Genomic DNA, 23,889 nt, shown 5'->3' with positions numbered 1-23,889 from the left:
GAAAAAAAACCCCTGAAATTTACGGTAGGAGTTGCATTAAACATGTACCTCAGTTTTGGGAGAATTTATGTCTTGAATCTGCTGTCTGTTCTGTCCATTAACACAATGTGTCTCTCCATTTATTTGGATTCTTCAAAGTTTGTTTCTTCAGTGTTTTGTGGTTTTTAGCATTTAATTCCCATACAGGTTTTGTTAAATTTACAGCTAAGCACTTCCTTGTTGCTGAGCAGTCGTAGGTGGTGGTAGCACGGGAATGCCAGTTTCTGCGAGCCCATTGCCAGCTCCCTGACTGTCTGCGGTCCCATGCCTTCTGAACCCACTCACAGTCCCAGGATTTATTTTGTAGATTCTCTGAGATTTCCTGCATCAACGGTCATACCGCTTGCAAATACAGAGAGTTATATTTCTTCCTTTCTGGTCCTTTTCCTGCCTGTGGCCCCGGCCAGCCTGATGCTGGATAGCAGTGGGGACAGTGGGAGGGTGGACACCCTTGCCCTGCTCCTGGCCTTGGAGGAGCACCTGCAGATGTGCCTCACCTCACTCAGGAGGCACCTCCGTTACCGATTTCCTGGGTGTCTCCTCACCTCACTCAGGAGGCACCCCCGTTACCGATTTCCTGGGTGTCTCCTCACCTCAGTCAGGAGGCACCCCCGTTACCGATTTCCTGGGTGTCTCCTCACCTCACTCAGGAGGCACCCCCGTTACCGATTTCCTGGGTGTCTCCTCACCTCACTCAGGAGGCACCTCCGTTACTGATTTCCTGGGTGTCTCCTCACCTCACTCAGGAGGCACCTCCGTTACCGATTTCCTGGGTGTTTACCACGCGTGGGTCTTGAACTTCGTCACATGCCCCCTGCATCAGTTGGTGTGACCACGTCGTATTTCTTCTGTAGCCTGTTGATAGGGTGCATTATATCGATGGTTTGTTTTTTTTTTTGAGACGGAGTTTCGCACTTATTGCCCAGGCTGGAGTGCAAATGGCGTGATGTCGGCTCACTGCAACCTCCACTTCCCAAGTTCAAATGATTCTCCTACCTCAGCTTCCCGAGCAGCTGGGATTACAGGCATAACCCACCACACCCGGCTAATTTTTGTGTTTTTAGTTGAGACGGGGTTTCTCCGTGTTGGTCAGGCTGGTCTTGAACTCCCGACCTCAGGTGATCCGCCCGCCTCAGCCTCCGAAAGTGCTGGGATCACAGGCGTGAGCCACTGTGCCCGGCCCAATGGATTTTTAAATAGCGAGCCAGCCTTCCACCTCTGGAGTGAACTCCACTTGTCATGCATGGTGTGTGACTCTTTTTCCATGTTGCCGAGTAGGATGTTTGCGTCTGTATTTATGAGGGATATTAGTCTGTAGTTTTGTTTTCATCTGGTTTTGGTATCAGGGTTCTACTAGCTTCACAGACCAAGCTGGGCTGTGTTCCCTCGTATCGAGGTAGTGGTAGGTCTTCTTTCAGTGTGTAACGGATTTGCCGAGACTGTCCGTGGCCTGGGTCCGCACCACGAGTGCACAGAGGAGAGGCCCTCCAGCAACCTGGGGCTCACAGGTTTCCCAGAGAGGGGGTATCCCGGCAGGGTAGTGAGGAGCATGCAGGATTGGTCAGGCAGACAGTGTGACTGGGCTGGAGGAAGGATGCTTGGGGCAGAGGCGCTGCCCACATACGTGCAGTACCCTAGCGTCGCGCTTTCTGGCAACTCCGACCAGTGTTTTCTCTCGGGGACCTGCTGATTGGGTGGTTTTCCTGCCCCTGCCTGTCATGGACAGACTGGAGCAGCCCAAGGGCACCACTGTCACCTGAGGGTGCCTGGCGGTGTGGGTGGGTGGCTGCGGCCTCTGAGGGCCACTGTCACCTGGGGGTGCCTGGCGGTGTGGGCGGGTGGCTGCGGCCTCTGAGGGCCACTGTCACCTGGGGGTGCCTGGCGGTGTGGGTGGGTGGCTGTGGCCTCTTAGGGCCAGGGCCTCCATTTCTCAGGGCCTCCTGGCCCTCACACCTCCGCAGTGGATTCTCGTGATGCCACAAAAGTGATTTGGCAGACAGGAGCCTCGCCGAGGCCTCCACGGCACCTTCTCTGCTCTGGCCAACAGCAGATCCACCTGCGGGGGGCTTCATCCTCGGCCCCAGGTTCCATTTCAGAGACTTTATTTTCAGGCGGGCCGAGTGCGAGGGACGTCTTGGGGCAGCCCCGTGGGCCGGGAGCAGTTCTCTGGATCTGGGGCCCATCGACCCTGCGTTCTCTGGGGCGTGGTGTGTCTGGGAAGTGGGGCCCACTGACCACCTGAGCAGGGCGGTTAATTAAAAGAACGCGTCGGACATAGTTATGTCTTTCTTGAATGACTCAGAATGCTCCACATGGTCTTGGGGTGCCTGGGCCCGGGTTTCGAAGGCGAATTCTCATTACCTGGGGAAGGTTTGGTGACCAGGTTGCTCTCACCCCCTCGGCACGTCCTCGCAGCCACCCTGCACTCTCGGCCCGTTCCCCGGGTGGTGCTTGCTGGCCGTCCCTCCACCTGGACCACCCTGTACTCTCGGCCCCCTCCCCGGGTGGTGCTTGCTGGCCGCCCCCTGCACCTGGACCACTGTGCCCTCCCTGCAGGTCTCTGCCCCCCTGGACCACTCTGCCCTCCCTGCAGGTCTCTGGTCTCTGCCCAGGAGCCGCCTGTGGTGCTGTTTCGCTGACTTCCTTCCTCCCCCAACCATTTTAAATCTCAGAAAAACAGCCTCCCCTTAATTTTTCTCCTCAGTATTATTACAGCCTCAGCATAGCCTCTCAATGGGCACGAATCTTTGTCTTGTTCTGTCCAGATATGTAGCGTGTGGAACAGAATCCTGTGTACGGAAGCAGCTCACCAGCTATCTGGGGGTCCTTCCTTTCCTCTTGGCCCCTCCTCCTGACCAGGACCTGCCGACCTGCTAGGGGAGGGGGCTCTAGGGTCTCAGTGTGGACCACTGGCCACTGATGCTTCAAGCCAAGGCAGTGGGAGGGCTCCCTCCTGGCCACTCCACCCTTGAGACTGTACTAGGTACAAGGGGCCCTTAGCTCAGCCTGGGTGGATGCATGCACTGGTGCGTTTGTGGAGGTGGTTGGATGTGCCGGTGCAGTAAGCAGCCTTGCACCTGCTGCTCTGTGTTGGGGCCCGGGGTGTGGGCTGTGGGAAAGCAGGCACGGCGGCACCTGCCCAGAGAGAGCCCCACCTGCCCAGAGAGTCCCACCTGCCCGGGGAGAGAGAGTCCCACCTGCATGGAGGGAGTCCCACCTGCCCAAAGCCACAAGCCTATGTGTGCCTTCATGGGTCAGGGGACAGCACAGCCCTACAGGTGGGTCACTGGGCAGAACCTAGGAAGGCGTAGTAGCTGGTATGTGTCCACCTTTGCTGGGCTCGGTTCCCCCTCTGTGAAGTGCAAAGAGCAGGGTAGCTGGAAGCGTGAGATGGAGTGGAGTGAAGCCCCTGGGGGCCACGGGTCCTCAGCCGGCACCACGTCCCCATCCCTGTGGGGCTGGTGGCCCAGCCCGGGGGACTGCACCCCACTGCCAGGCCAGCTTCTCTCGCTCCTGCTCTTGTCCTTGTCTCCCAAAGCAGCCCAGAGCCACCAGCACAGAACTACGGGGAGAAGAAACCTGGTCCCCGGGCTCAGGTGTGGAGGCGGGTGGCTGTGCGAGTTGGTGCGTTGGTGAAGACGGCATATGAGCAGGATTGGCGCGTTCATGGAGGTGGGTGGATGCGTGGGTCGGCGCGTTCGGGAAGACAGGTGGATGCGCGGGGTTGGCGCGTTCATGGAGGCAGGTGACTGTGTGGGCTGGCGCATTCATGCTGGGGACACACTGGGGAGTCAGCACACAAGGCCACTGGGGCTCAGAAGGCCCAGAATTGAGTCCCTCCCATGAAACCGGTGACTGAGCACACACTTCCTTCTCTGATAGCGGGGTGCGGACACCAGTGGCAGAGACACTAAATCGGAAGCACTGCTGCATAGCGGCCACAGGCAGTGGGCAGGACATCCCTTCCTGGCCTCCTCGTGTCCACCAGCTCCAGGAGGCCTCCAGTCCACCCTTGCTTGCCTGCCCCGCTGCCACCACGGAGCAGGCCTCTGCATGGGAACAGGCCTGGAGATGGTGAAACAGCTAGGAGGAAAACAGCCAGCCCCAGGCCTGACTCCTGCCTTGCAGATCCTTATTCAGTGGGGGACTGGGGTGCCCACACCATCTCCCCAGGTGGGGGTGGCCTCCAGAGCAGGCCCCGCAACCAGAGCACAATGTGTCCCAGACCCTGACGCCTTGGGAGGGAGTCTAAGCCTCTCCTTGCCCTGGAACCGGCCCAGCCTCCGGGCTCACTGTGCTCTGGGTGGCCAGTGCGGCTCCCTCGCACCAAAAAATTGATCTGCAAGGCAGGCACCGTGGTGCGTGCTTGTAATCCCAGTCAGTGCTTTAGGAGGCCAAGGCAGGAGAATCACATGAGTCCAGGAGTTCCAGCCTCCTATGCCAGGCAACATAGTAAGACCCCATCTCTCCAAAAATTAAAAATTAGGCTTGGCATGGTGGTGCACTTGTAATCCCCGTACTTTGGGAGGCCGAGGCAGGAAGATCACTTGGGCCCAGGAGTTTGTGAACAGCCTGGGCAACGTAGTGAGACCCTGTCTCTACAAAAAATTTAAAAATTAGCTGGACACAGTGGTGCACTCCTGTGGTCCCAGCTACTCGGAAGGCCAAGGTGGGAAAATCACTTGAGCCCAGGAGGTTAAGGCTGCAGTGAGCTATAATGGTGCCACTGCACTCTGGCCTGGGCGACAGAGCAAGACCCTATCTCCCAAAACAAACAAGCAAAAAAATTGATCTGCAGTCTTAGTCCCAGGGCAGGGAACACACAAGCCAGAAGAGATCTAGACGCCCTCTGTGTGGTGAGGAAAAGGCTGCGTGACTCATCCATGTATTCAGCCAGCCGGTATTGAGCACCTCCCCTTTGCTGGACACGTGGATGCCATGGGAGGGCTAGGCCTCTGCCTGCAGGGCCTGGGCAGGGGAGATGGGGGGAGACTAGGGGAGATGGGGGACATGGAGTCAGATTGGGGAGATGGCAGGCTGGGGAGATGGGGGCAGACTGGAGGAGATGGGGGGCATGGAGTCAGATTGGGGGAGCGATAGGGGCAGATGGTGGCAGACTAGGGGAGATGGTGGCAGACTAGGGTAGATGGGGACAGACTAGGGGAGATGGGGACAGACTGGGGGAGATGGGTCTATGGGGGCAGATTGGGGGAGATGAGAGGATAATGGAGGCAGATGGGGGAGATGAGGGAAGTAGGGGGATGATAGGGGCTGGGTGGGGGCGGTCAGAGGCAAGTACGTGCAGCTGGCAGGGGCCCTGCGCAGGGGGGTGCGCCCTCCACGCCGTTCGCGCAGCTGGACCGGAGGCCCGGGCGGCCAGAGAGCCTAGTCGGAGGAGCAGTGGGGCTGCAGCAGGGTCCACCCCCGCCCTCTCAGCGCCGAGGCCCCGCCCCGGCTCTCCCACCCCCGCGCGGAGGTCCAGTCCCCGCAGGCGCGCTGGCGTCACGGTCCAGCCGGCTGGATCTGGTTCCAGCCGCGCCGGGCCGGCCGGGCATGCGCAGTGTGGAGGTGCTGCGGCTGCTGGAGGCGCGGGCCGGGCGGTGCGCACTGTGGGCGCATCCCTGCCCCGGCGCCGTCCGTGCCCGCGGGACCTGACAGCCGGGTCAGAGGTCAGTGCGCGGGGCCAGGGCCCGCATCCGGGCTGCAGGGAGGGGATGGGAGGGGCCCTGCCCCAGCCCCGCCCCGCGGCGACAGGTGGGCGCCCCCGTGGGAGGCCGTGGCGTCCAGGCGCTGCTGCGGGCCCCGCTCCGCCCTCCAGACCCCCGGGCCGGCCGAGCCGCGCTTCTCGGGGCTCCGCTGCGCGCCGGTCCCCGAGCAGGCCCTGGACGGTCGCGCGCCTCCTCCCACTTACTCTCCTGGGGGCGCAGGGCCGGGCCGCGGGTGGCAGGGTGGGGGTCCAGGCACTGCGAGCCCTCGAGCGGCCCCGCAACCGGCCAGGTTCCCCTGCGCTGTGGGGGCGGACCGGGCCCCCAGCCGCGATGCAGCAGCCCCCGGGGGAGACACGAGCTCTGAGGACCCTGGGGGGGGCTGGAGTCGTCGGCCGCCGCGTGACCCTTGAGAGGGGCTGTGTCGCCCGCAGCGCCGCCTCGCCCCTCCCTGTGCCGGAGTAGAGGACACCGTCGGGCGCTCGGAAGCCAGGGGCTTCCTTGCCTGAGGCAAGGCGGCCCCCACTGGCGCGGTGGGTGCTAGTGCGAAGCTATGTCAACTAAAGCAAAGACTCATAATGAAAACAATTGGGATAGCTTCAGTCGGGAGCCTTCCTGAGGACGGCGGAGCAGGCCGGCAGCTCCTTCAAGAGGCTCTGCCGCTGCTGCGTCGGGGCTCAGCCGGGTTTGGGTTGGAGAGCGCAGAGGTGCTTGGAGTGGGTCTTTTATCTTCTGAGGAGGCGGTGGCCCGGGCAGGTGGCCCGGCTGGTCCTGCGCTGTATCCTCGGAGCGTCCTCAGCTGCTGCGCGCACAGCCGGGGGCCGTGGACCGTGGACCAGGCGTCCGCACAGACACGCGAACCGGGCTGCCTAGCCCGCTGCTGGGCCTCACGGCTGCAGAGACGGCAGGAATGGTGACCGTTACTTCAGAGTCTTTTGGTTATGAGTAACTCACCGAATTGACAGTGATTTTTATGAATTCGTTGTGTTCACTGAGGAGTTGTGGCAAAGTGAGAAAACCTAACGCGTACTTAGTTCCCAGATGTGAGTGTTTTAAACTATGTGTAACAACTAACAAAATTGACATGATGATACACTTCACGGACATTTAATTTTGATTCTGCCATTTCCTCATTTTAGAGGCGGTAACATGTTCTGGTTTTTTCTCGTCGCTCAAACATCTTCCAGGCTCCTGCACGGCGGGTGCTGTGTCTCCGGGCCCAGGTGACCTCCGGGTGAGAAGGAAGGGGCCTCTGAGATGAGAACATAGTTTTGCTGTTTTCAGTTTATACTCAAAGCCCTGCAGTTCCCTGACAGCACAGAGCACACCTGTCACGCGGGCAGGATGAAGCGCAGAGGCTGCTGGTGAAGTGGGCGGCGGGCTGGAAAATCCACGTGCGGAGTAGTTTTGTTCCCTCCACGGGGAGCGTGCAAGGCCCTCTCGGGCGCTACGGGAGCCTCGCCCTCTGCACAGACTTCGGAGCCAGGTGCTGGAGCGGCAGCAACTGAGGGGCGTGGATGTCTTTGCATGGTTCCCATACGTTTTTTAAACGTTAATAATCTGATTTTCAGTAAAGTGGCAGGATCAGCATTGAAGAATGGGGAGCAACTGTGAGCCGATTTCCTGCGAGTGGTTGAGAAGCAGGCTTTGTGTGGTTGGCCGCCCTTGTGCTTAGTGGCTGCTCCTGCGGGAGCTGCCTGCCTGTCTTAGAAACAACGCCGCCTCCGACTGCTAGTTAGCGGTGGCTTCCACAGGTGAAGCCCAGGCAGGTTAGTGTTCTCACAGCTAGGAAGGACATGGGTCTGGCAGGGAGCTGCAGCACAGCCTCTGTCGACACAGAAGCACTGCCGCGCGAACCCTTGCCTCCCGGGACAGCTGTTGCGCGCCCAGTAGCGGAGCGCTGGCTCCGCGAGGGCTCTTCAGCAGTGCCAGGTGCAGCTGGGCTCCACCCTCAACTGGTCCAATAGTAGCGAAAGAAACGAGGAGTGTCGTGAATCGTTAGACAGCGTCCATATGCCTAAGTTCAAATTGGAGCCGCCCAGCCCTACCTGTGGATACAAAGCTGCCGTTCAGTGGGGAGCTGGAGCCGAGGGGCCTATGTGACACCCCTGCATGTGGATGAAAGTCACCCAGAGGCCCTGCCAACATTCTGGGAGGTGACAAGGGGGCAGGGCCTCTGGGATCTGGGGTCAGGAGTTCCAGGAGGCCTGCTTCTGCTTCTGCCCAGCAGTTCACTCTTCCCTCCACTGCAGCTGAAGCTTGAGCTGCTGCGGGGCCCACCTGGCCAGAGGCAGAAGGGAGCCCTCCGTCCCAGGCAGCGTCCTGGTGGGTGTCTGTCCTGCGCCAGACACTGGCCGCAGAGGCTGAGAAAGGAGAGGACCCCAGCCTGCCTCTGGAGGCCCAGGGGAGGCAGTGAAGGGCCCAAGGCTGGTGATGCAGGAGTTTCCAGAGCGCAGGGAAATACAGAGCAAGAAACGCCAGCCCTCAGCTCCACTGGGGAGCCACGCAACCTCTACCGGTGCTGAGGGGTTACAGGGCCCTGTTACCAGCCCCATTCCTCCTGGATGGGCAAGGTCGGTCCGTATCACACCCCCTAACCTCTTGTGCTCTGCGACCTCAGAATACAGGGAGCTGTGTCCACAGGCCTCAGCGGCTGTGAGCCCCTCGCCTACACTGGGGGGTCCTCAACTGACACCTGAGCCAGTGTCCTGTGCCCCAGTGGTGCCAGGGCAGAGTCCCCCTCCCCGACCTGACTTGTGCACCTCGTCACCCACCGCCAGCAGTGTCCCCCCACAACAGGCTTGCTCAGTACAGCACCCAACCCAAGTCCCCAGCACCCACACCCCAGCGAGTTTCCTGTGCCCTATAGGCTCAGCTGCTTCTCGTCCTCCCCGCACTTGGGATCCTTGGAACAGGGAGTGGTTCTTATTTAGATCCCTGAGGTACCAAGCACAGGCTTTGCTCTTAGCAGCCACCACTCCAGTGATGAAGCCGTTAGCAGACTGGCCTCTGCAGAGCTCTGGGGGGAGGTGCCTGGCTTCTCCGGCCTCCACCCTGGCCCAGAGCTGCCTCCTGAGCAGCGGATCCCAACCTGCCTGCCCCTGGGGCTGGGTCTCCAGCAGTCAGGACTGAGCTGCTGCTAGCTGCTGACAGGTGTAGGGCGAAGGGGGTGCATTTGCCCCATGTCCCCATTGGCAGCATCTCCACGCCTTCCCTTGTGACACCTCCAACCAGAATAGACCAGGTGTGTGGGAGCCCCCACCTGCTCCCCCAGCGCCCCGGGGTCGTCTTCTGCCTGCTCCTTCTGTCCTCCACACTGAAGAGTGTGCTCCAGCTGGGGATGGGCATGCGTGACGCTGGGGAATGGACACCTGTGAAATGGTGGAGTGTGCATCAAGTCTAAATAGCCGCTCGCAGGATCTGGGGGCTTTTTGTTTTCAGAAACCTGATCTGATCTTTATAAAAAGTGCTCCCCCACTCAGTCAGCCTGGGTGTCCCTCCCGTCCAGGCCAGCAGCGCTGTCTGGCTCGGCGAGGAGAGGCTGAAACTGGAGAGCCCCTGGGAAGGCTCTTGTGGGCCAGGTGGCAGCGGGGAGGGTGGCTCTTGTTCCCCGCCCTCATCCTAGCGTTTAGCAGACTGCCCCACACCGCAGGTTTCCATTTTCACCCTTGGGTTAAGAGAAAAGCAGGAATAAAAAGTTTCTAATGTTGCTTGCGAAATTCAGCACTGGCCACCAAAGGCACCTGGGGCTTCTGCGTCTCTCTTGTCCCATGGGTCTGTTTCTTGCTGTTCGTTGCAACCCGCCTGCATCGTTGGTGTGTGCAGCTGAACTCAGGCTGTTTAGGAAGCCCACGGGCAGGGCTCTGTGGGGCCCATTCCTGGTCCCACGTCTCTGGCAAGGGCTCCTCTTGAGCTGAGGCTTCTGAGCTCCTGCAGGCGGGCGTAGGGAGGCAGGTCCCACTGTCAGCCAAGCTGCAGGGTTTTTAGGAAGAAAGTGGGGGCTGCGCACCGTGGGCTTACATCTATAATCCCAGCACTTTGAGGCTGGCCGGAAGGATCGCTGTGGCCCAGGAGTTTGAAAACTCATGCCTATAATCCCAGCACTTTGGGAGGCCGGCCAGGAGGATCACTTTAGTTCAGGAGTGTGAGAGCAGCCTTGGTCCTATCTCTATAAAAAATTTAAAAACTGGCCAGGCATGGTGGCACATGCCTATAGTCCTGGTTGCTTGGGAGGCTGAGGTGGGAGGATTGCCTGAGCCCAGGAGGTCGAGGCTGCGGTAAACTGTGATGGTGCCGCTGCAGTCCAGCCTGGGCCACAGAGCAAGACCATGTATCAAAAGGAAAGGGCTGCTGTGGAAGGGCCTCCAGTCCCCTGGCCTGGGCTGCAGGGGCCGCTGCTCCAGCCCTGCCTTCTACATGTGCCGAGATGTGAGCAGTCACCCCTGGAGATCCTCACCCCTTCTCTGTAGAACGAGGAGTCGGGCTGCCATGAATTGGGGTCTGGGTGCGTTGCTGTCATGTGTGTGTGTGTGTGTGTGTTTCCTGGGAGGAGGCCCCCACGGTCTTCGTCATGTTCTCCAGGGCCCAGTGGGAAGGAGTTGGAATTTGGATGGAGAGAAATGTGGAGCAGGGCAGGAACCTCCTTCCTAGGAAGGAGCCTGCGGGGGGCCCTGCATGGGGTCCCAGGTTCCCAGGGGGCCTCGGGTGTGGTGTTAGAGGGCGCTGGGGCTGGGAGTCTGTCCATGTCTTCAGCCTGGGTCTCGTGAGTTCAGGGAGTTTGAACCTGGGTGGAGAATGAGCCCGTGTGTCTTCACTAACCTCCAGCTGACACCAGCTTCCGCAGACCCCGCGGTGGCAGGTGTGGGTGCTCCCCGTGCCATCTGTTGGGGACACCTCACGCATCACTTGCGCTCAGCCCGTGTCGCGGCTGCAGGAGCCACCAGACCCTGTAAATTCTCGGATGCCCACATCTGCTCGTGTGTGTCTCCCTGTGCCTGTGCATGAGACCTCACGCGTTTAAAACGTCCTTCTGAGAAGGGGCCACAGGCAGGTGCCACCTATTGCCACGGCACCATGGCAGGAAGCGTCCCATGCTCTGCAGGGGTGGCAGGAAGCGTCCTGTGCTCCGCAGGGGCGGGGCGGCCGCTCTCCCTGTCCTCCAGGAGCTCACGTGTGCCTGCCTGTGAGCGCCTCGACGACAGAGCCGGCGCCTGCCCCAGTGTCTGCGCCGGGACCACGGAGTGTCATCTCGCCGCAGAGACGTCGCCGCGCTTTGTAGCAGCCCCTGGACTCGTATGCGTGGGTCTTCTGATGCAATGTGTTTTATTCGGTATCAACATGGAAGGGGGAGAGCATGGGATGTTCCACTGGTGTCCTAGGGAGGACGTAACCGGGGAAGGAGGACGGTTGGAGGGGATTCACCTTTAAAGAATTTGAGAGCTTGTTTATTTTGCAGAATAAGAGTAAATTAATCCCCTGTGTGTTTCTGATCATTAAGAAGACCACATCGATGCTGTTGGTTTTGGGACTGTCATTTCAGAGTCCGGATCCGACTGTCATTTCAGAGTCCTGGCTACTCTGCGAGGGTTGCCGTGGGAGGAGGTGGTGGAGGGCACGTGGGCGTCCCGTGTTCCCTCACGACGGCCGTCGCCTGCGATCGCCTCAAAATAAAAGGCTTAATTTAAAAAACTCTTGTTTCTCAGAAAAAGCATTTTACTACTGTGAGTTAATGCCGTGGAACTGTAATAATTGAGGTGACAAATCTGATTAAGGTTTTCTTTAAATTGGAACAGAATCCGTACGGGTGCCCCATGAGAGGGCTGTGGGACGTGGGGCCAGGCTCCTGACCTTGGAACCCCTAGGTGGGGTCTGAGGCGATGCAGGAGAAAGAGGAGCTCGTGGTCCAGGAGGCGCCCGTGGGTGGGGACATGCCTCCCCGCAGGCCTGCGTCTGTCGTCGTGGGACGGGGCCAGGTTTCTGGTCCTTCCCTCCTGAGCTGCCGTCACCACTGTGGCTCACGAACAGTGCAGCAGGGCTCCTGGTGGTCTGTGAGCAGACCCCGGTGGACTGAGGGTTGGTTGCCCTGTCCAGGGGGCCTCGAGTGCTCCAGGACACGGCCTGTCCAATGTGGCCCAGGCGCCACGCCTGTGGGCCGTCATCGCCGTCACCTGGGTGTGCCGAGGGACTTGGGCTTTCCTGCCACCCCCGCGGAGGATCGAACCTTGTGACCCAGGCCGAGGGAGCTGCCCTGGGTGCCCCTCAGGCTCCTGCTCCCCAGGACTCAGTTTATACCCCAAAACCCAGCCTCGCCCTGCGGAAGGGCGCGCATCCCAGTGTGTTTCCCTGTGCCAGGCACAGTTCTCGCTGGGCGGGTATTTTTGCCGCGTGCTTTCTTTTAGTGTGCTGTTGGTGTATGGTTGTTGGTGAGCTGTGGTTTCTGTCTGGTGACAAGTAGGGAGGGGTTAGGTGGGTGGTGTCCTGCCTCCAGCCGACCTGCCGGGGTTCCCAGAGGGCACTGCGGTGGCAGCAAAGCCAGTCACACTGGGGCTGGCAGATTGCCCCTCTCCCATCCAACAGCATGGGGAAATGATTGATGAATGACAGCTGCTGAAGCCCCACTCCTGTGCGGTGGACGGACAGTTCTCCCTGGGGTCCCAGCTCCAACCACCGGCCTCTTGTCAAAGCAGCAGCCCAGGTGGCCACCACTGCCGATCAGACTTAATGGATGAAGACAGGGAGGCTGGGCAGAGCCCTTCAGCTTCCGACTCTGGTTCAGTCACTGAAATCTGCAATATCATCTCTGTCAAGGTCAGGTCCTACTGCCACAATGAAAAGGCTTCTGGGGAAGAAGAAAGAAACCTGCCCTATGGGTGCCAGCCTGGAGGTCCGCACTAGAGGTCCCTGCTGGGAGATCCTCAGCCTGGAGGTTCTCAACCTGGGGGTCCGTGCTGGGAGGTCCCCAGTCTGGAGGTCTCTAACCTGGAGGTTCTTAACCTGGTGGTCCCCAACCAGAAGGTCCCTACTGGGATGTCTCCAGCCTGGAGGTTCCCAACCTGGAGTTCCCTGCTGGGAGGTCCCCAACCTGGAGGTACCTGCCCGAAGGTCCCCAGCCTGGAGGTACCTGCCTGAAGGTCCCCAGCCTGGAGGCCCTGCTGGGAGGTCCCATCTGAAGGCTCCACCTGGTGGTGTCTTTCATAACCCCAGTCCCCAGCTCTGCTGTATCAGGACGTTACAAACGGCCTGATTTCCCCCGAGAAAGTCGAGGGGTCCTGACCCCTGCACTCCTCTGTTTCACACAGCCTGGGGAACCCAGAGGAGCAGGACATCCAAGGCCCAGGCCGTCCGCAGGGGTGGTCAGCAGACGGCAGTGATGGGCTGGTGTCTGCCCCTGAGATCAGAGGTGAACAGGAACGGGAGCCTCTGTTTCCTGCAGGTCCTCCCTGCTCGGGAGGTGGGTTCGGTAAGGGCTGGGTTTACTGTCATTCATTTCCTTACGTCATCTTGGTCTTAGCTGTGTGAGACTAGCCGTCCCTGCAGTCTGGGAGGGGTTGGCCTGTTCCCCAACCCACTACAGCCCCCTTGTGTGTGGTATCGGCCAGACATATCTCGATAGTGGGGGCTCCAGGTGGGGGCACCGAGGGGCCCTTGGGTGGAGACGCGAGAGGGGGCCTCCTCTCTGGGGCCCAGGAAGAGTTCTTGGAGAGGCTGTCCTGGCTCTGACAGGAGAGCGGGCCTCCCCTTTGGTGGCCGGGCTGGGCCGGGCCCCAGGCTGCAGGAGGACTGTGATGGGAGCAAGGGGTGCCCCCTCTCTCAGGGAGCCCCGGGAGGGCAGAGGCTGCAGCGCGTGTTCACAGGACGGGAGCATGAGGGAATGCACTCCACGGCGTGGGGAGAAACAGTCGTGGGGACCAGGGCATCGCACGCGGGGCCTGCCGCATCCATGCACTGCTGGGCCTGGCGCCCGTGTTCCCGCAGAGCAGCAGACACCACCACTCCGCCAGCCCTTAGATCTCTCCTCGGTGGGAAGACAGGCTGGGGACGGGCCGGCCACCTGCTGCCTCGCTGGACTTCTGCCCTGGGATTCCTGAGACGAGAGTCGAGCGTCCTAAGCTGCCCTCGTCCAGGTGCCCCCTGGCCTCCCTCAGGAAACGCACTGTAGCTTGGCCTCCGGGCCGCGGTCAGTGCCTCGGGGCCACTGGATCCAGGCTGTACTGTCTACTTCCTGGGAGGGCAGGAGTGAGAGACCTGAGTGGGTGACCCCAGGCAGCCCCAGCCCCCTACACTCCATCAGGAGAAGAGGGGTCAGGGCCACAGCCAACCAGTCTCCGCTTCCTGCTTGCTTCCCACCGCCTCTGCCCATCTGGAAGCCCTGGCTGCAGTGGGGGCCCTCCTCGTGGTGATGGGCCTGGAGCTTCTTGGCGGCCCCTGGAGCTTCCTGCAGCCACTAGGCCTGCACAGCCTCCCCTCTGCCCACAGGGCAGCCCCACGGCCGCCTCCGCTCTGTGGTTTGCCTTCTTGGACTCAGGGCTTCACTGTTTTGAAAAGCCCGGGTGCTGCAGTGAGGACCCCACTCCACATTTCTGCCGGGAGCTGTGAGCAGCCACGCCAGCCTCCTCACGGTGCCAGGAAGCCTCTCCTTCTGGCCCAGAGCAGCAGCTGCCCCTTCCAGCATTGACCGTGGGTGATCAACAACCTGGCATGTGGGCAGGATTTTCCCTATAGAACCATTGAACAACACGGACCTGTCAGCTCACGGTACCTTCTGGCTTTGCAGGTTTAGGTAAGAGACCCACGCAACCACAGGTGGGCCTGGTTGGGCCCCTCCAAGCCCTCACCCTCTTCCTCCCTCCCTTTCACTCCCCATTTTTTTTTTTTTTTTTTGAGACAGTCTCACTCTATTGCCCAGGCTGGAGTGCAATGGCGTGATCTTGGCTAACTGCAACCTCTGCCCCCCGCGGGTTCAAGCAGTTCTGCCGCAGCCTCTCGAGTAGCTGGGATTACAGACGTGCACCACCATGCCCGGCTAATTTTTGTATTTTTAGTAGAGACGGGGTTTCACCATATTGGCCAGGCTGGTCTCGAACTCCTGACTCAGATGATCCACCCACCTCGGCCACCGCGCCCGGACCACTCCCCAGTTCTTGACAAGTCTAGGGTTCCTGCACTGTCCCCAGACTATGGAACACCTGGGAGGGACAGAGAGCTTGTCCTGGGACCACCAGCTGGACGAGCCTGTCACCCACCCCCGAGGCAGAAGACCTGGGACGCAGCCCTGATCTATTGATTTTTTTTTTGAGGGTCTCACTCTCATCCAGGCTGGGATACAGTGGTGTGATCACAGCTCACTGCAGTCTCGAATTCCTGGGCTCAAGCCAGCCTCCCACCTTGGCCTCCCAAAGCACTGAGATTAACAGGTGTGAGCCAGTGCACCTGACCTCCACCCTGATTTACATAAAGACCACACTCTGGGCTGGACCCCACCCGCCCGCGTGCACACCTCAGCTGGCGCCCACGCTAGGTGCCTGCTCCCACTGGGCAGGAAGTGTGGACCTCTGGGAGGCACAGGCTGGGCCTGCTGGCCGTGGGTGTGCCCTTCACGACTCCCCCATCACGACTCCCTCATCATGTCTCCTCATCACGTCTCCTCTCTGCTCGGGGCCAGGCTCTGAGACGCCACAGGCTGATAGCCGGAGCCAGGCGGACTTTGAGTCTGAGTCTGAGATGGCTCCACGTGTGCAAGGCACACTGGTTTCAAAGCTGCGGAGTGAGAAGAAAGACGTGCTTTCATTAGTCACTTTTTATATGGGTTACCTGTTGAAGGGGCAACCCCTTGTTCCTGTAGGGCCTCGGCTCTCACTTCCTAACTTGGACCCCACCCGCTAAGCCCTAGTTTGCGTGTCCTGGGCCTGTGTTTCCTGCCGGGTGGGAGCTGGTGCTTAGCCAGGGCTCAATGGAGAGAGCAGAGATGATGGCAGGGGTATGTGTGTGCACGTGTGTGTATGCGTGCTCGTGTGAGTGGGGATTTCTGCCTAGGGTGTGGGAACGTCTGAGCCCCGTGGGGACTTTGGGTCATTATTTAAATTTGGGCTAAGTTCTACTAGGTCTTCTGTCACCTGCTGGAGTTATTTTCTTTCTGCCACATTTTAGAAAATAAAACGCACCGAACAAACATGGGGTGTTCCTACCGCAGCATGGGAAAGGCGAGGCGCCATCCCACCAAGGCGGGTGCGGTTTTGAGTCCTGGATGCTGGGCCCCAGAGCGCCTGGCCTTGTGTGCAGTGGGGAGCAGGGGCAGAGAAGCCCCTTCCCCTGCCGTCCACAGCTGCCCCTTCCCCGCCGTCCGCGGCTGCCCCTTACCCCGCCGTCCGCGGCTGCCCCTTACCCCGCCGTCCGCGGCTGCCCCTTATCCCGCCGTCCGCGCCTGCCCGCGGCAGTCAGTTCACGTGTTGGGGTGATCCCTCTGGAGAAGTCTCCCCTGCAGGAAAGTGCCTAAGCGTTGAGTCTGTGTCTTGTTTCCCAAGAAGAAGGTGCAGGAGGGTGTGTAGCTGTCTCGCTGTCCTCCCCACCTCCCCTGCCATTCAGGGATGCTCCCCAAGGGCCCGATGCAGCGACACTGGAGCCCTGGCCCCGTCACCCGGCTGACATCGTAGGACAGCAGCGCCTGCCTCATGCACACCATCCCCTGCATGTCTGCTGGACGGGGTCCAGGCCAGGTGACCCCTTCACCTGCACAGCAGGGCACGGCAGGCCAGGCTGGTGGTGTCCTTCCCTGCAGCCCCTTCACCCGCACAGCAGGGCACGGCAGGCTGGGCTGGTGGCGTCCCTCCCCGCAGCTCCAATTTGAGCAGGGAGCTCCTTATCTTCCCTCTGAGAGACAATGGGTCCTTTCTCTGCCATTCTTTCATCCAGCATGGCCACCACTTCCCCAGGGAGCCTGAGCCTGGGGCCAGAGGCAGGGGCCCAATGTCCACAGCCTGAGGTGCTCTGGGCCCGCGTGGCCCTCAGACCCAAGGCTTGCGAGTGGTCCGTGCTCTCCGCAGACCCCACACCCTCAATGAGATGCGCAGCAGAGGACCAGGGTGCGTGGGTGGGCGCTGCTGTGCGCTGGCGTGTGCTGTTGTGCTGGTGTGTGCTGCTGTGCGCTGGCGTGTGCTGCTGTGCTGGCGTGTGCTGCTGTGTGCTGGCATGCACTGGCGTGTGCTGCTGTGCGCTGGTGTGTGCTGCTGTGCGCTGGCGTGACACCGGAGGGGGAGCGTGTTTTGTCTGGGATCCTCATGTGACACCTCAGACACTAGACGGTCCTGCCCAGACAGATGCCGGTCCGGGGTCACTGTGGGGCGCCGGGAGTATTTCCGTCTGGTCAGGTGACATCAGTGTCACATGGGCATTGCTCACAGAGGGGCCCCTGGAGGAAGGAGAGTGGCGGTCAGCACTCGATGACCTTTGGCTTTGCTTCACCGTGGGTGAGGAGCTGCCCACCGAGGAAGCCCGGGCTGGGCATTAGGGGCCCACAGGCCGCAGCTTCAGTCCCTCTGGCCCTCTGGGTTAGTCCTGGCCACCCCCCTCACCAACCCTCTGGGTTAGTCCTGGGTCCTCCCTGCTCTCCTGGGTCAGCCCTGGGTCCTCCCTGCCCTCTGGGTCAGCCCTGGATCTCCCCACTCTGCCCTCCTTTCTTAGGTGAAGGCTCTGCTCCCTTAGACTTGGGGGGAAACAGGAAGGTCTGGCTGGAACAGACGACTTTTTCTAAACCCTGAGTCCAGAGCAGCGTGGATGCCTATGGGCACTGGCAGCTGACAGCTTGCATGAACCCAGCCTCTGCAGGGGCTCCGATGGCGCAAACCCTGTTCATGAGACAGGGACTTGCACATTCCTCCCTGAGCCTCAGGTTGACAAAGACCTGCTCATGCCTGGGGGACGGGGAGCCCACACCTGCTCTGATGCCCGGGGGACGGGGAGCCCACACCTGCTGTCATGCCCGGGGGACGGGGAGCCCACACCTGCTCTCATGCCTCAGGGACAGGGAGGCCACGCCTCTTCCTGACCCCACCTCTCTTTCCTCACCCCTCAGCCCCCCCAAACAATTTAGCAGGGACCCAGGAGCCACCCAGGTCACTTCCCATCACACCTCCCTGGTGTGAGGCCGCGGCTGGGGAAGCTCATTCCCAGGCTGGAGAGACTGGGCAGGGGTCACTGTCCTTTTGGGCTGTTCTCAGAGCCCACAGCAGCCCTGTCAGGCCCTGCCCGGCAACGCGGCCCCCACACAGGACCTGCTGGACCAAGGCTGCCTGCTCCTCCCAGCCCTGGGGCTCTTACCGCACAGCCTGCACACCTGTGCTCAGTGCACCATCCCTGCAGGGCAGGGAGGGCCCCCAGGCAGGAAGGGGCTGTAGACAGAATTGGTGCTCGGATCTGAGAGCTGGGCTCAGGCCGGGACAGGGTGACACCAACCGGAACGCTGCCGTGGCCGGATCGCTGCCGTGGCCGGCGGCCAACGTGGCCCCCTTCTCAGGGCTCATTTCTGTGCATGTGATGTTCACAGTCATCACTTAGGAAAATTCGGAACCGTGGAGATTGGTGTCCAGTCCAGGGACCTGGTGCCAGAGCCGGTGCCAGGCTGGCTTTATGGAGCCCCGCGTGTTTGTCCCACATTTCCTGTTGGCTTAAATTCACAAACCTGGGAAATGATGATGGTTTTTATTTTTGCCAGTTCTTTTTGTTGCGGTGTGACTAGCACGTTACCCACCTTGGACATCTCCAGGAAGAGCCAGTGTGTTGTGGCGAAGCCTCATGCTGGGGAGCACGGCTCACACAGGGCCCGTGTCACACAGATGGACGGGTGGGGTGGACAGAAAGGAGCTGTTGGGTCTTTGCTGCCTCAGTCGAGTCTACGGGAACCTTTTTAAATCAAATTAGTGTCATTTCTTCTCTGTGTCTCTTGCCAGGAGTTAAAGGCATAAAGGAAAAACATAGTTTTCATGCAGTTGTATTTTCTCAAACAGTGTCAGCTTCTCTGTAAGAATCTCACGGCTCTCTTCTCTGGAAGCTGCCGTGGCCGCTGATCCACTTTGCTCCTCCCAGCCTGTAGGGTTTGGCTTTGTGGTTTGTTTTCAGTGTATTTGTTGAGTACAGTGAACATTTTCATTGCCTGATGGTAAGGATTTCATGTTTGACTGCACGAGTGCCGCGTTGCTTGAGGTAGCCTGTGGAAGTGTCCGTGTTGGGAAATACACAGTGTAGGTGCCCTGACAGGCCCGCGGGCCGCTCCCCATCCCAGTCCTCGGGGTCGCAGTTTATCTGTGTGGGTGCAGGTCCTGCGTAAAGCTTTTCATGTACATTGAATTGTTTCATGCATTTTCAAATGTAATCCTCAAGACATCTAACCGCAGGAGACAGAATGTGTGGCTGGAAGTTTTATTTTTCTGTACTTCATATGAGTGTCTGTATTTCATCAAGTCTGAAATGCTGAAGACTGTCCTAGCATTGAGATAGGGTGACTGTACTTTTGTACATCTTTCTGCTTGCCCTGGGATGGTCCAGAGACGCCGGCTTTAGACATCACACGTCTGTGACAGGCCGGTGCTTCCTTCCATGAGGCCCGTCCCGTCTGTGTCGGAAGGCCGTCATGTTAGGAGAGAGACTCTTGCCCTGACAGCGTCGGCTCAAAGCCGCCCACACACCTCTCCCAGAAGAGTGGCCCCAGACTGCAGGGTCTGTGGGGTGGACGCTGGGCCTAGAGGGGCTCCAGGGGGCCCAAAGTCTGCCCCTTCCCAGAATCCTGGAGCTGGCAGGAGCCTGGAGTCACTCCTGGCCGCTGCGCCAGGCTTTGCATCCTAGGCCTGAAACTCAAGTCCCTAGAAGTGGCCCTCACAGGCTTTTATTTGACACTGGGATTCTTTTAAAATTTTTTTGGTGTGTACTTAGGTAATTTACAAGCCCTTGGGGCAACTTTGCGAGCTCTATGTGATAGTATCAAGTTTGTTAAAAGTATTTGCTAATTAAACCCACATTCTTATTTGCTAGTGAAACCCGCATTCTTTGGAGGGTCGGCACGTGGGTGGCAGTTAGAGAAAGTTGTCCACTGCTCGTCCGTGGGTGACAGCCGTCCTGCCTTGCTCACCTGTGCTCTCCGGGCCAGACACTGTGCAGGCCAAGCAGAGCAAGCAGCGGGTCCCGGTATCACCACGCCCGATCCTGGCGGCCCCACCACCCTCCCGCGCTGCTCCCACTCCCCACGACCTGCCGCGGCCTGTGCCCTCCAGCCTGCCTGGACCTGCTGCCTCCCGCCCCCTCCAGCTGCACACCCTCCCGGGGCCCGCCTGTGTCATCCCAAGATAGCTGAGGTCGCTCACGTCGTGGTCACAGCCTTGGGGAATCGCCTGGTCCAGGACAGTGAGCGCGAGCATGGGGCAGCCCATGGCGCGGAGTGGAGCCGGCACCCCCAGGGCAGCGAGCGCGAGCACGGGGCGGCCGATGGTGCGGAGTGGAGCCGGCACCCCCAAGGCCCCTGGCTGTCCGGGCGCAGCGCCCTCACTCCAGCTGCCTCTGCGTGTTCTGTTGAGGCCCAGCACAGAAAGCAGGAGTTTGGAAAAGTTAAAGGTGCGCCGGCCAGCGTCAGGCACAGCCCAGGGCAGTGGGTGGCACTCCTGAGCTTCCTACCTCGTGGCCACAGTGGCTCCCTTGGGGACACGGGAATTGGGCTGTGACTCCTGCCAGGTCAGGGGCGCTGGTGGCCAGAAGCAAGAGTGGGTGTGAAGGAAGCTGTTTCCGCAGCATCCAGGCTGGTGCCTGACACAAGAAGCAGCCCTGCACCGGGCGCTCGGGAAGCCGGCGGGAAACAGCTGGGCCTGCGGGTCCCCGGCTTGGCCCCGATACGGGACGGCCTGGGTTCCCCTCGCCATCCACCCTAGGCCAGCGCCCACATTGCTGTTGCCCACAGCCTTGGCCCTGTCCTCACCACTCTGGCCACCAACCTGGGACCCTACCACAGGGCCCTGCTCACCTGCTCAGGGCCTGTCCGGGTGCCCCACGCATGTGGGCTGACAGACCCTCGGCCACCACGGCGGCCCCTGTGCAGTGTTATGGACTTTGGCCCGTGTGATCAGCCGTGGCCTGCGTGGCCCACGGGGTGGGGGCCGAGGCTGGGCCTGTGCCAGGAGGGTTTTTGCCTTTCAGGGTCAGGTGTTGTACCTGTCCCGTTGGCGGCTGTGGGCCTAGGAGGTGGACGTGGAGCTGGTTGGAGCCAGTCACCAGGCTCCCCTGGGGGTGTCCACATCCCCACCATGAAAATCTTGCTCCCCAGAGCCCTGCGTGCCTGGCCTGGTGGGTCTCGGAGCTTCCCGCCTGTGTGTGTGGGCAGCCCAGGCCTTCCCACCGGGACTCTTCAGCCTCTCTGTGCTGGGCATCTGCCAAGGAGGGTGCCCCTCGCCCCCCAGGCCCTGTCTCTTGCTGTGGACCCCTGGCAGGCTCTAGGGGTGTGGCTGTGGGTGTGTTGGCGTGTGTGTGTGGTGTGTGTGGGTGTCTGTGGGCATGTGTGGGTATCTGGGTGTCTGGGTGTGTGGGCGTCTGTGGGTGTCTGTGGGTGTGTTTGGGTATCTGGGTGTTTGTAGGTGTCTGGTTGTGTATCTGGGTGTGGGCGTGTGTGGCTGTGGGTATGTTGGGATGGTGTGTGGATGTGTTTGGGTATCTGGGTGTTTGGATGTCTACAGGTGTTTGGGTGTCTGGGTGTGTGGGTGTGTCAGGGTGTCTGGGTGTGTCAGGGTGTGTCTGGGTGTGTGGGGGTGTGTCGGTGTGGGTGTTTGGGTGTGTGGGGGTGTGTCTGGGTGTCTGGGTGTGTGGGGGTGTGTCTGGGTGTCTGGGTGTGTGGGGTGTGTCTGGGTGTGGGTGTGTGTGGGTGTTTGGGTGTGTGTGGGTGTGTCTGGGTGTCTGTGGGTGTTTGGGTGTCTGGGTGTCTGTGGATTTGTTGGATGTGTGTGGGTGTCGGTGTGTGTGGTTGTATGTGGGTGTGTGGCATGTGGGCGTGTGGGTGTCGGTCTATGTGTGGGTATCTGGGTGTGGGTGTGTTGGGTGTGGGTGGGTGGGTGTGTGGGTGTCTGTGGGTGTGGGTATGTGTCCGTGTCTGTGGGTGTGGGTGGGTGAGTGTGGGTGTATGGTGTGTGTGGGTGGGTGTGGGTCAGTGTGGGTGCGTGGGTGAGGGTTGGGGGCTGTGTTTGGCTGTGGTTGTGGGTCTGTGAATGTGTGTGTCTGTGTTGGGGGGTGGGTTGCATATATGTTTGTGTGTAGGGGGGCCCTTGCTTCACTTTTCTTGCTCTCCCTGGGGTGGGATGCGCAGGCGTGGGCTGTGCCCGGCCTCCCTTCCTGGAAGCTCCCAGTGGGCGCTGCCTGGTTCTGATTCCCACACCCCGAGCCGTTTCCCTGGGCTCCTGGACTTGGTCAGAGTCTACACTGATGTTCTGACTTTTCCAAAAAAGACAAGGCATGTGGACAGCGGCTGGGATCACCTCATGGTCACCCCGTGGCCCGGCTGCCCCGGTTTTGACGCTTTGCACCGTCCTCTTCTTTTCTTAATTAGGGGAGGGTGGGCAAGACGGAGGGCCTGGGCTTTCCTGGCAAGATGTGGCTGGGGACACATTGTCACAGTGGGCCCTCTCCCTCCCTCGGGGGTCTTGGCCACCCTCCCTGTCCCCAGCCTGCAGCCCAGGGGGAGCCATGCAGCCAGCGACCTGCCAGAAAGCAGCAGGCCCCAGGCACCGTCTTCGGGATTTGGGTCGGGTCTGGGGCCAGCACCTGGCCTGTGTGATAACAGACACCGGCACACCTTCAGCCCTCCCTGGGGGCCGGCCCGGATCTTCCCACACTGTGCGGGGTGGGGCAGGACCTCACAGAGCCTCGGGAGGCGGGAGTCTGTGGGAGGTGGACCACGGGGGTGGGGAAGGGGCCTCTGGGCAGTTAATCCTGGCACCTGGCGCCTGCCCGCAGGACTGGCCATCCTCACGTGACCTGTCTGTCTCTTCGTCGTAGCACAGGCTCAGCAGGATGGTGTCGGCCGGGGCCAGACCCAGTGCTTGGGGACAGAGCTTTTGGCCACTACCAAGGCGAGGGTGGGCTCGGGAAGCCCCAGGCGGCGCACCCGTCTCTGGATATCCTCCATCCCCGAAGCCTAATGTGTTCCTTGACTTTCAGGGAGAAGCTGTGCTCAGGCCTGGCCTGGACGCAGAGCCGGAGCTGTCCCCAGAGGAGCAGAGGGTCCTGGAAAGGAAGCTGAAAAAGGAACGGAAGAAAGAGGAGAGGCAGCGTCTGCGGGAGGCAGGCCTTGTGGCCCAGCACCCGCCTGCCAGGCGCTCGGGGGCCGAACTGGCCCTGGACTACCTCTGCGGGTGAGCGGCCCTGCCCCACGTGGTTCTGTCCCGGGCGTGCGTCTCAACCCCTGCCTGAGGGGGTCGCAACCTTCACCCGCACACACTGTGTGGAAGGTTCTAGAGCAGTGAGGCATGAGCATTCATGCCAGGCCTGTGCTGCTGCCGCTGCTCTTTCTGTCTGAATGGCCTAGAGCCTTCAGGAACTTTCAGGGGCGGTAGCAGAGCCGCTGCCCGTGCAGGGGTTGCCCAGAACTGTGCTTTTAGAAATGGGTCTGATGGTGAACCTCGCCCCAGGTGTACGTCACCACAAGAAGAATCCATGGTCCTGGGTGCTGCTTGGACGTGGGGGTGAGGAGGAGGGAACTCGTGGTGGCCTTCAGCCCTCACTCACAGTGACAGGAGGCGCCACTGCCACCCGAGAGCGGGAAGACGGGGATTGTGGGGTGCTGGGCACAGGGTGCCATCTCCCTGGCTGCCTGCGGCGTGGCTGGGTGGACGGTGCCTGCGGCGTGGCTGGGTGGACGGTGCAGGATTGCAGGGGTCAGAGGCTTTGGCGTGGGCTCCACAGCCTTGCGGGCCGTGGCCACCTCCCCGGCGCTCACCAGGACAGGCTGCTGCCCGTTCCTGTCCGTCTCCCTGAGTGCTGACTGCACCTAGAATAAGGGGTGTCACGGCGTCCACGTGGCTGGCTTCCTCGGAGACAAGAACTGGGTCCCTGTGATGAAGTCACCCTGAGGGGCAGGGTGTCCTGTGGGGGGCACTGGCCCTGCCTGGGAGGACAGGCTCCAGCC

At 60.7% G+C, this 23,889-nt stretch overlaps 1 protein-coding gene and 1 non-coding gene across 7 annotated transcripts in view; both read left to right on the top strand.

Annotated features, from left to right (window-relative positions):
- Positions 1-23,889, top strand: part of CHLSN (cholesin) — a 133,784-nt gene that overhangs the window by 96,545 nt on the left and 13,350 nt on the right. For 5 of the 6 annotated variants that reach the window (XM_019030783.4, XM_019030782.4, XM_055346746.2 and 2 more), the window contains exon 3: positions 22,923-23,116. In XM_019030783.4, coding sequence (XP_018886328.1) covers positions 22,923-23,116 — 194 coding nt within the window. Of the gene's footprint in view, positions 1-5,277; positions 5,709-22,922; positions 23,117-23,889 lie in introns of those variants that run through there. The other variant, XM_063708334.1, reaches the window with a different exon arrangement.
- On the top strand, positions 10,860-10,970 carry MIR339 (microRNA mir-339). The gene has a single exon (NR_106374.1). It is a non-coding gene; the product is annotated as a microRNA mir-339 (primary transcript).

This window comes from Gorilla gorilla, chromosome 6 (genome assembly GCF_029281585.2).
Source record: "Gorilla gorilla gorilla isolate KB3781 chromosome 6, NHGRI_mGorGor1-v2.1_pri, whole genome shotgun sequence".
Lineage (NCBI taxonomy): Eukaryota > Metazoa > Chordata > Mammalia > Primates > Hominidae > Gorilla > Gorilla gorilla.
The sequence above is the reverse complement of the archived record's forward strand: the minus strand, read 5'-3'. Positions and strand labels throughout refer to the sequence as shown.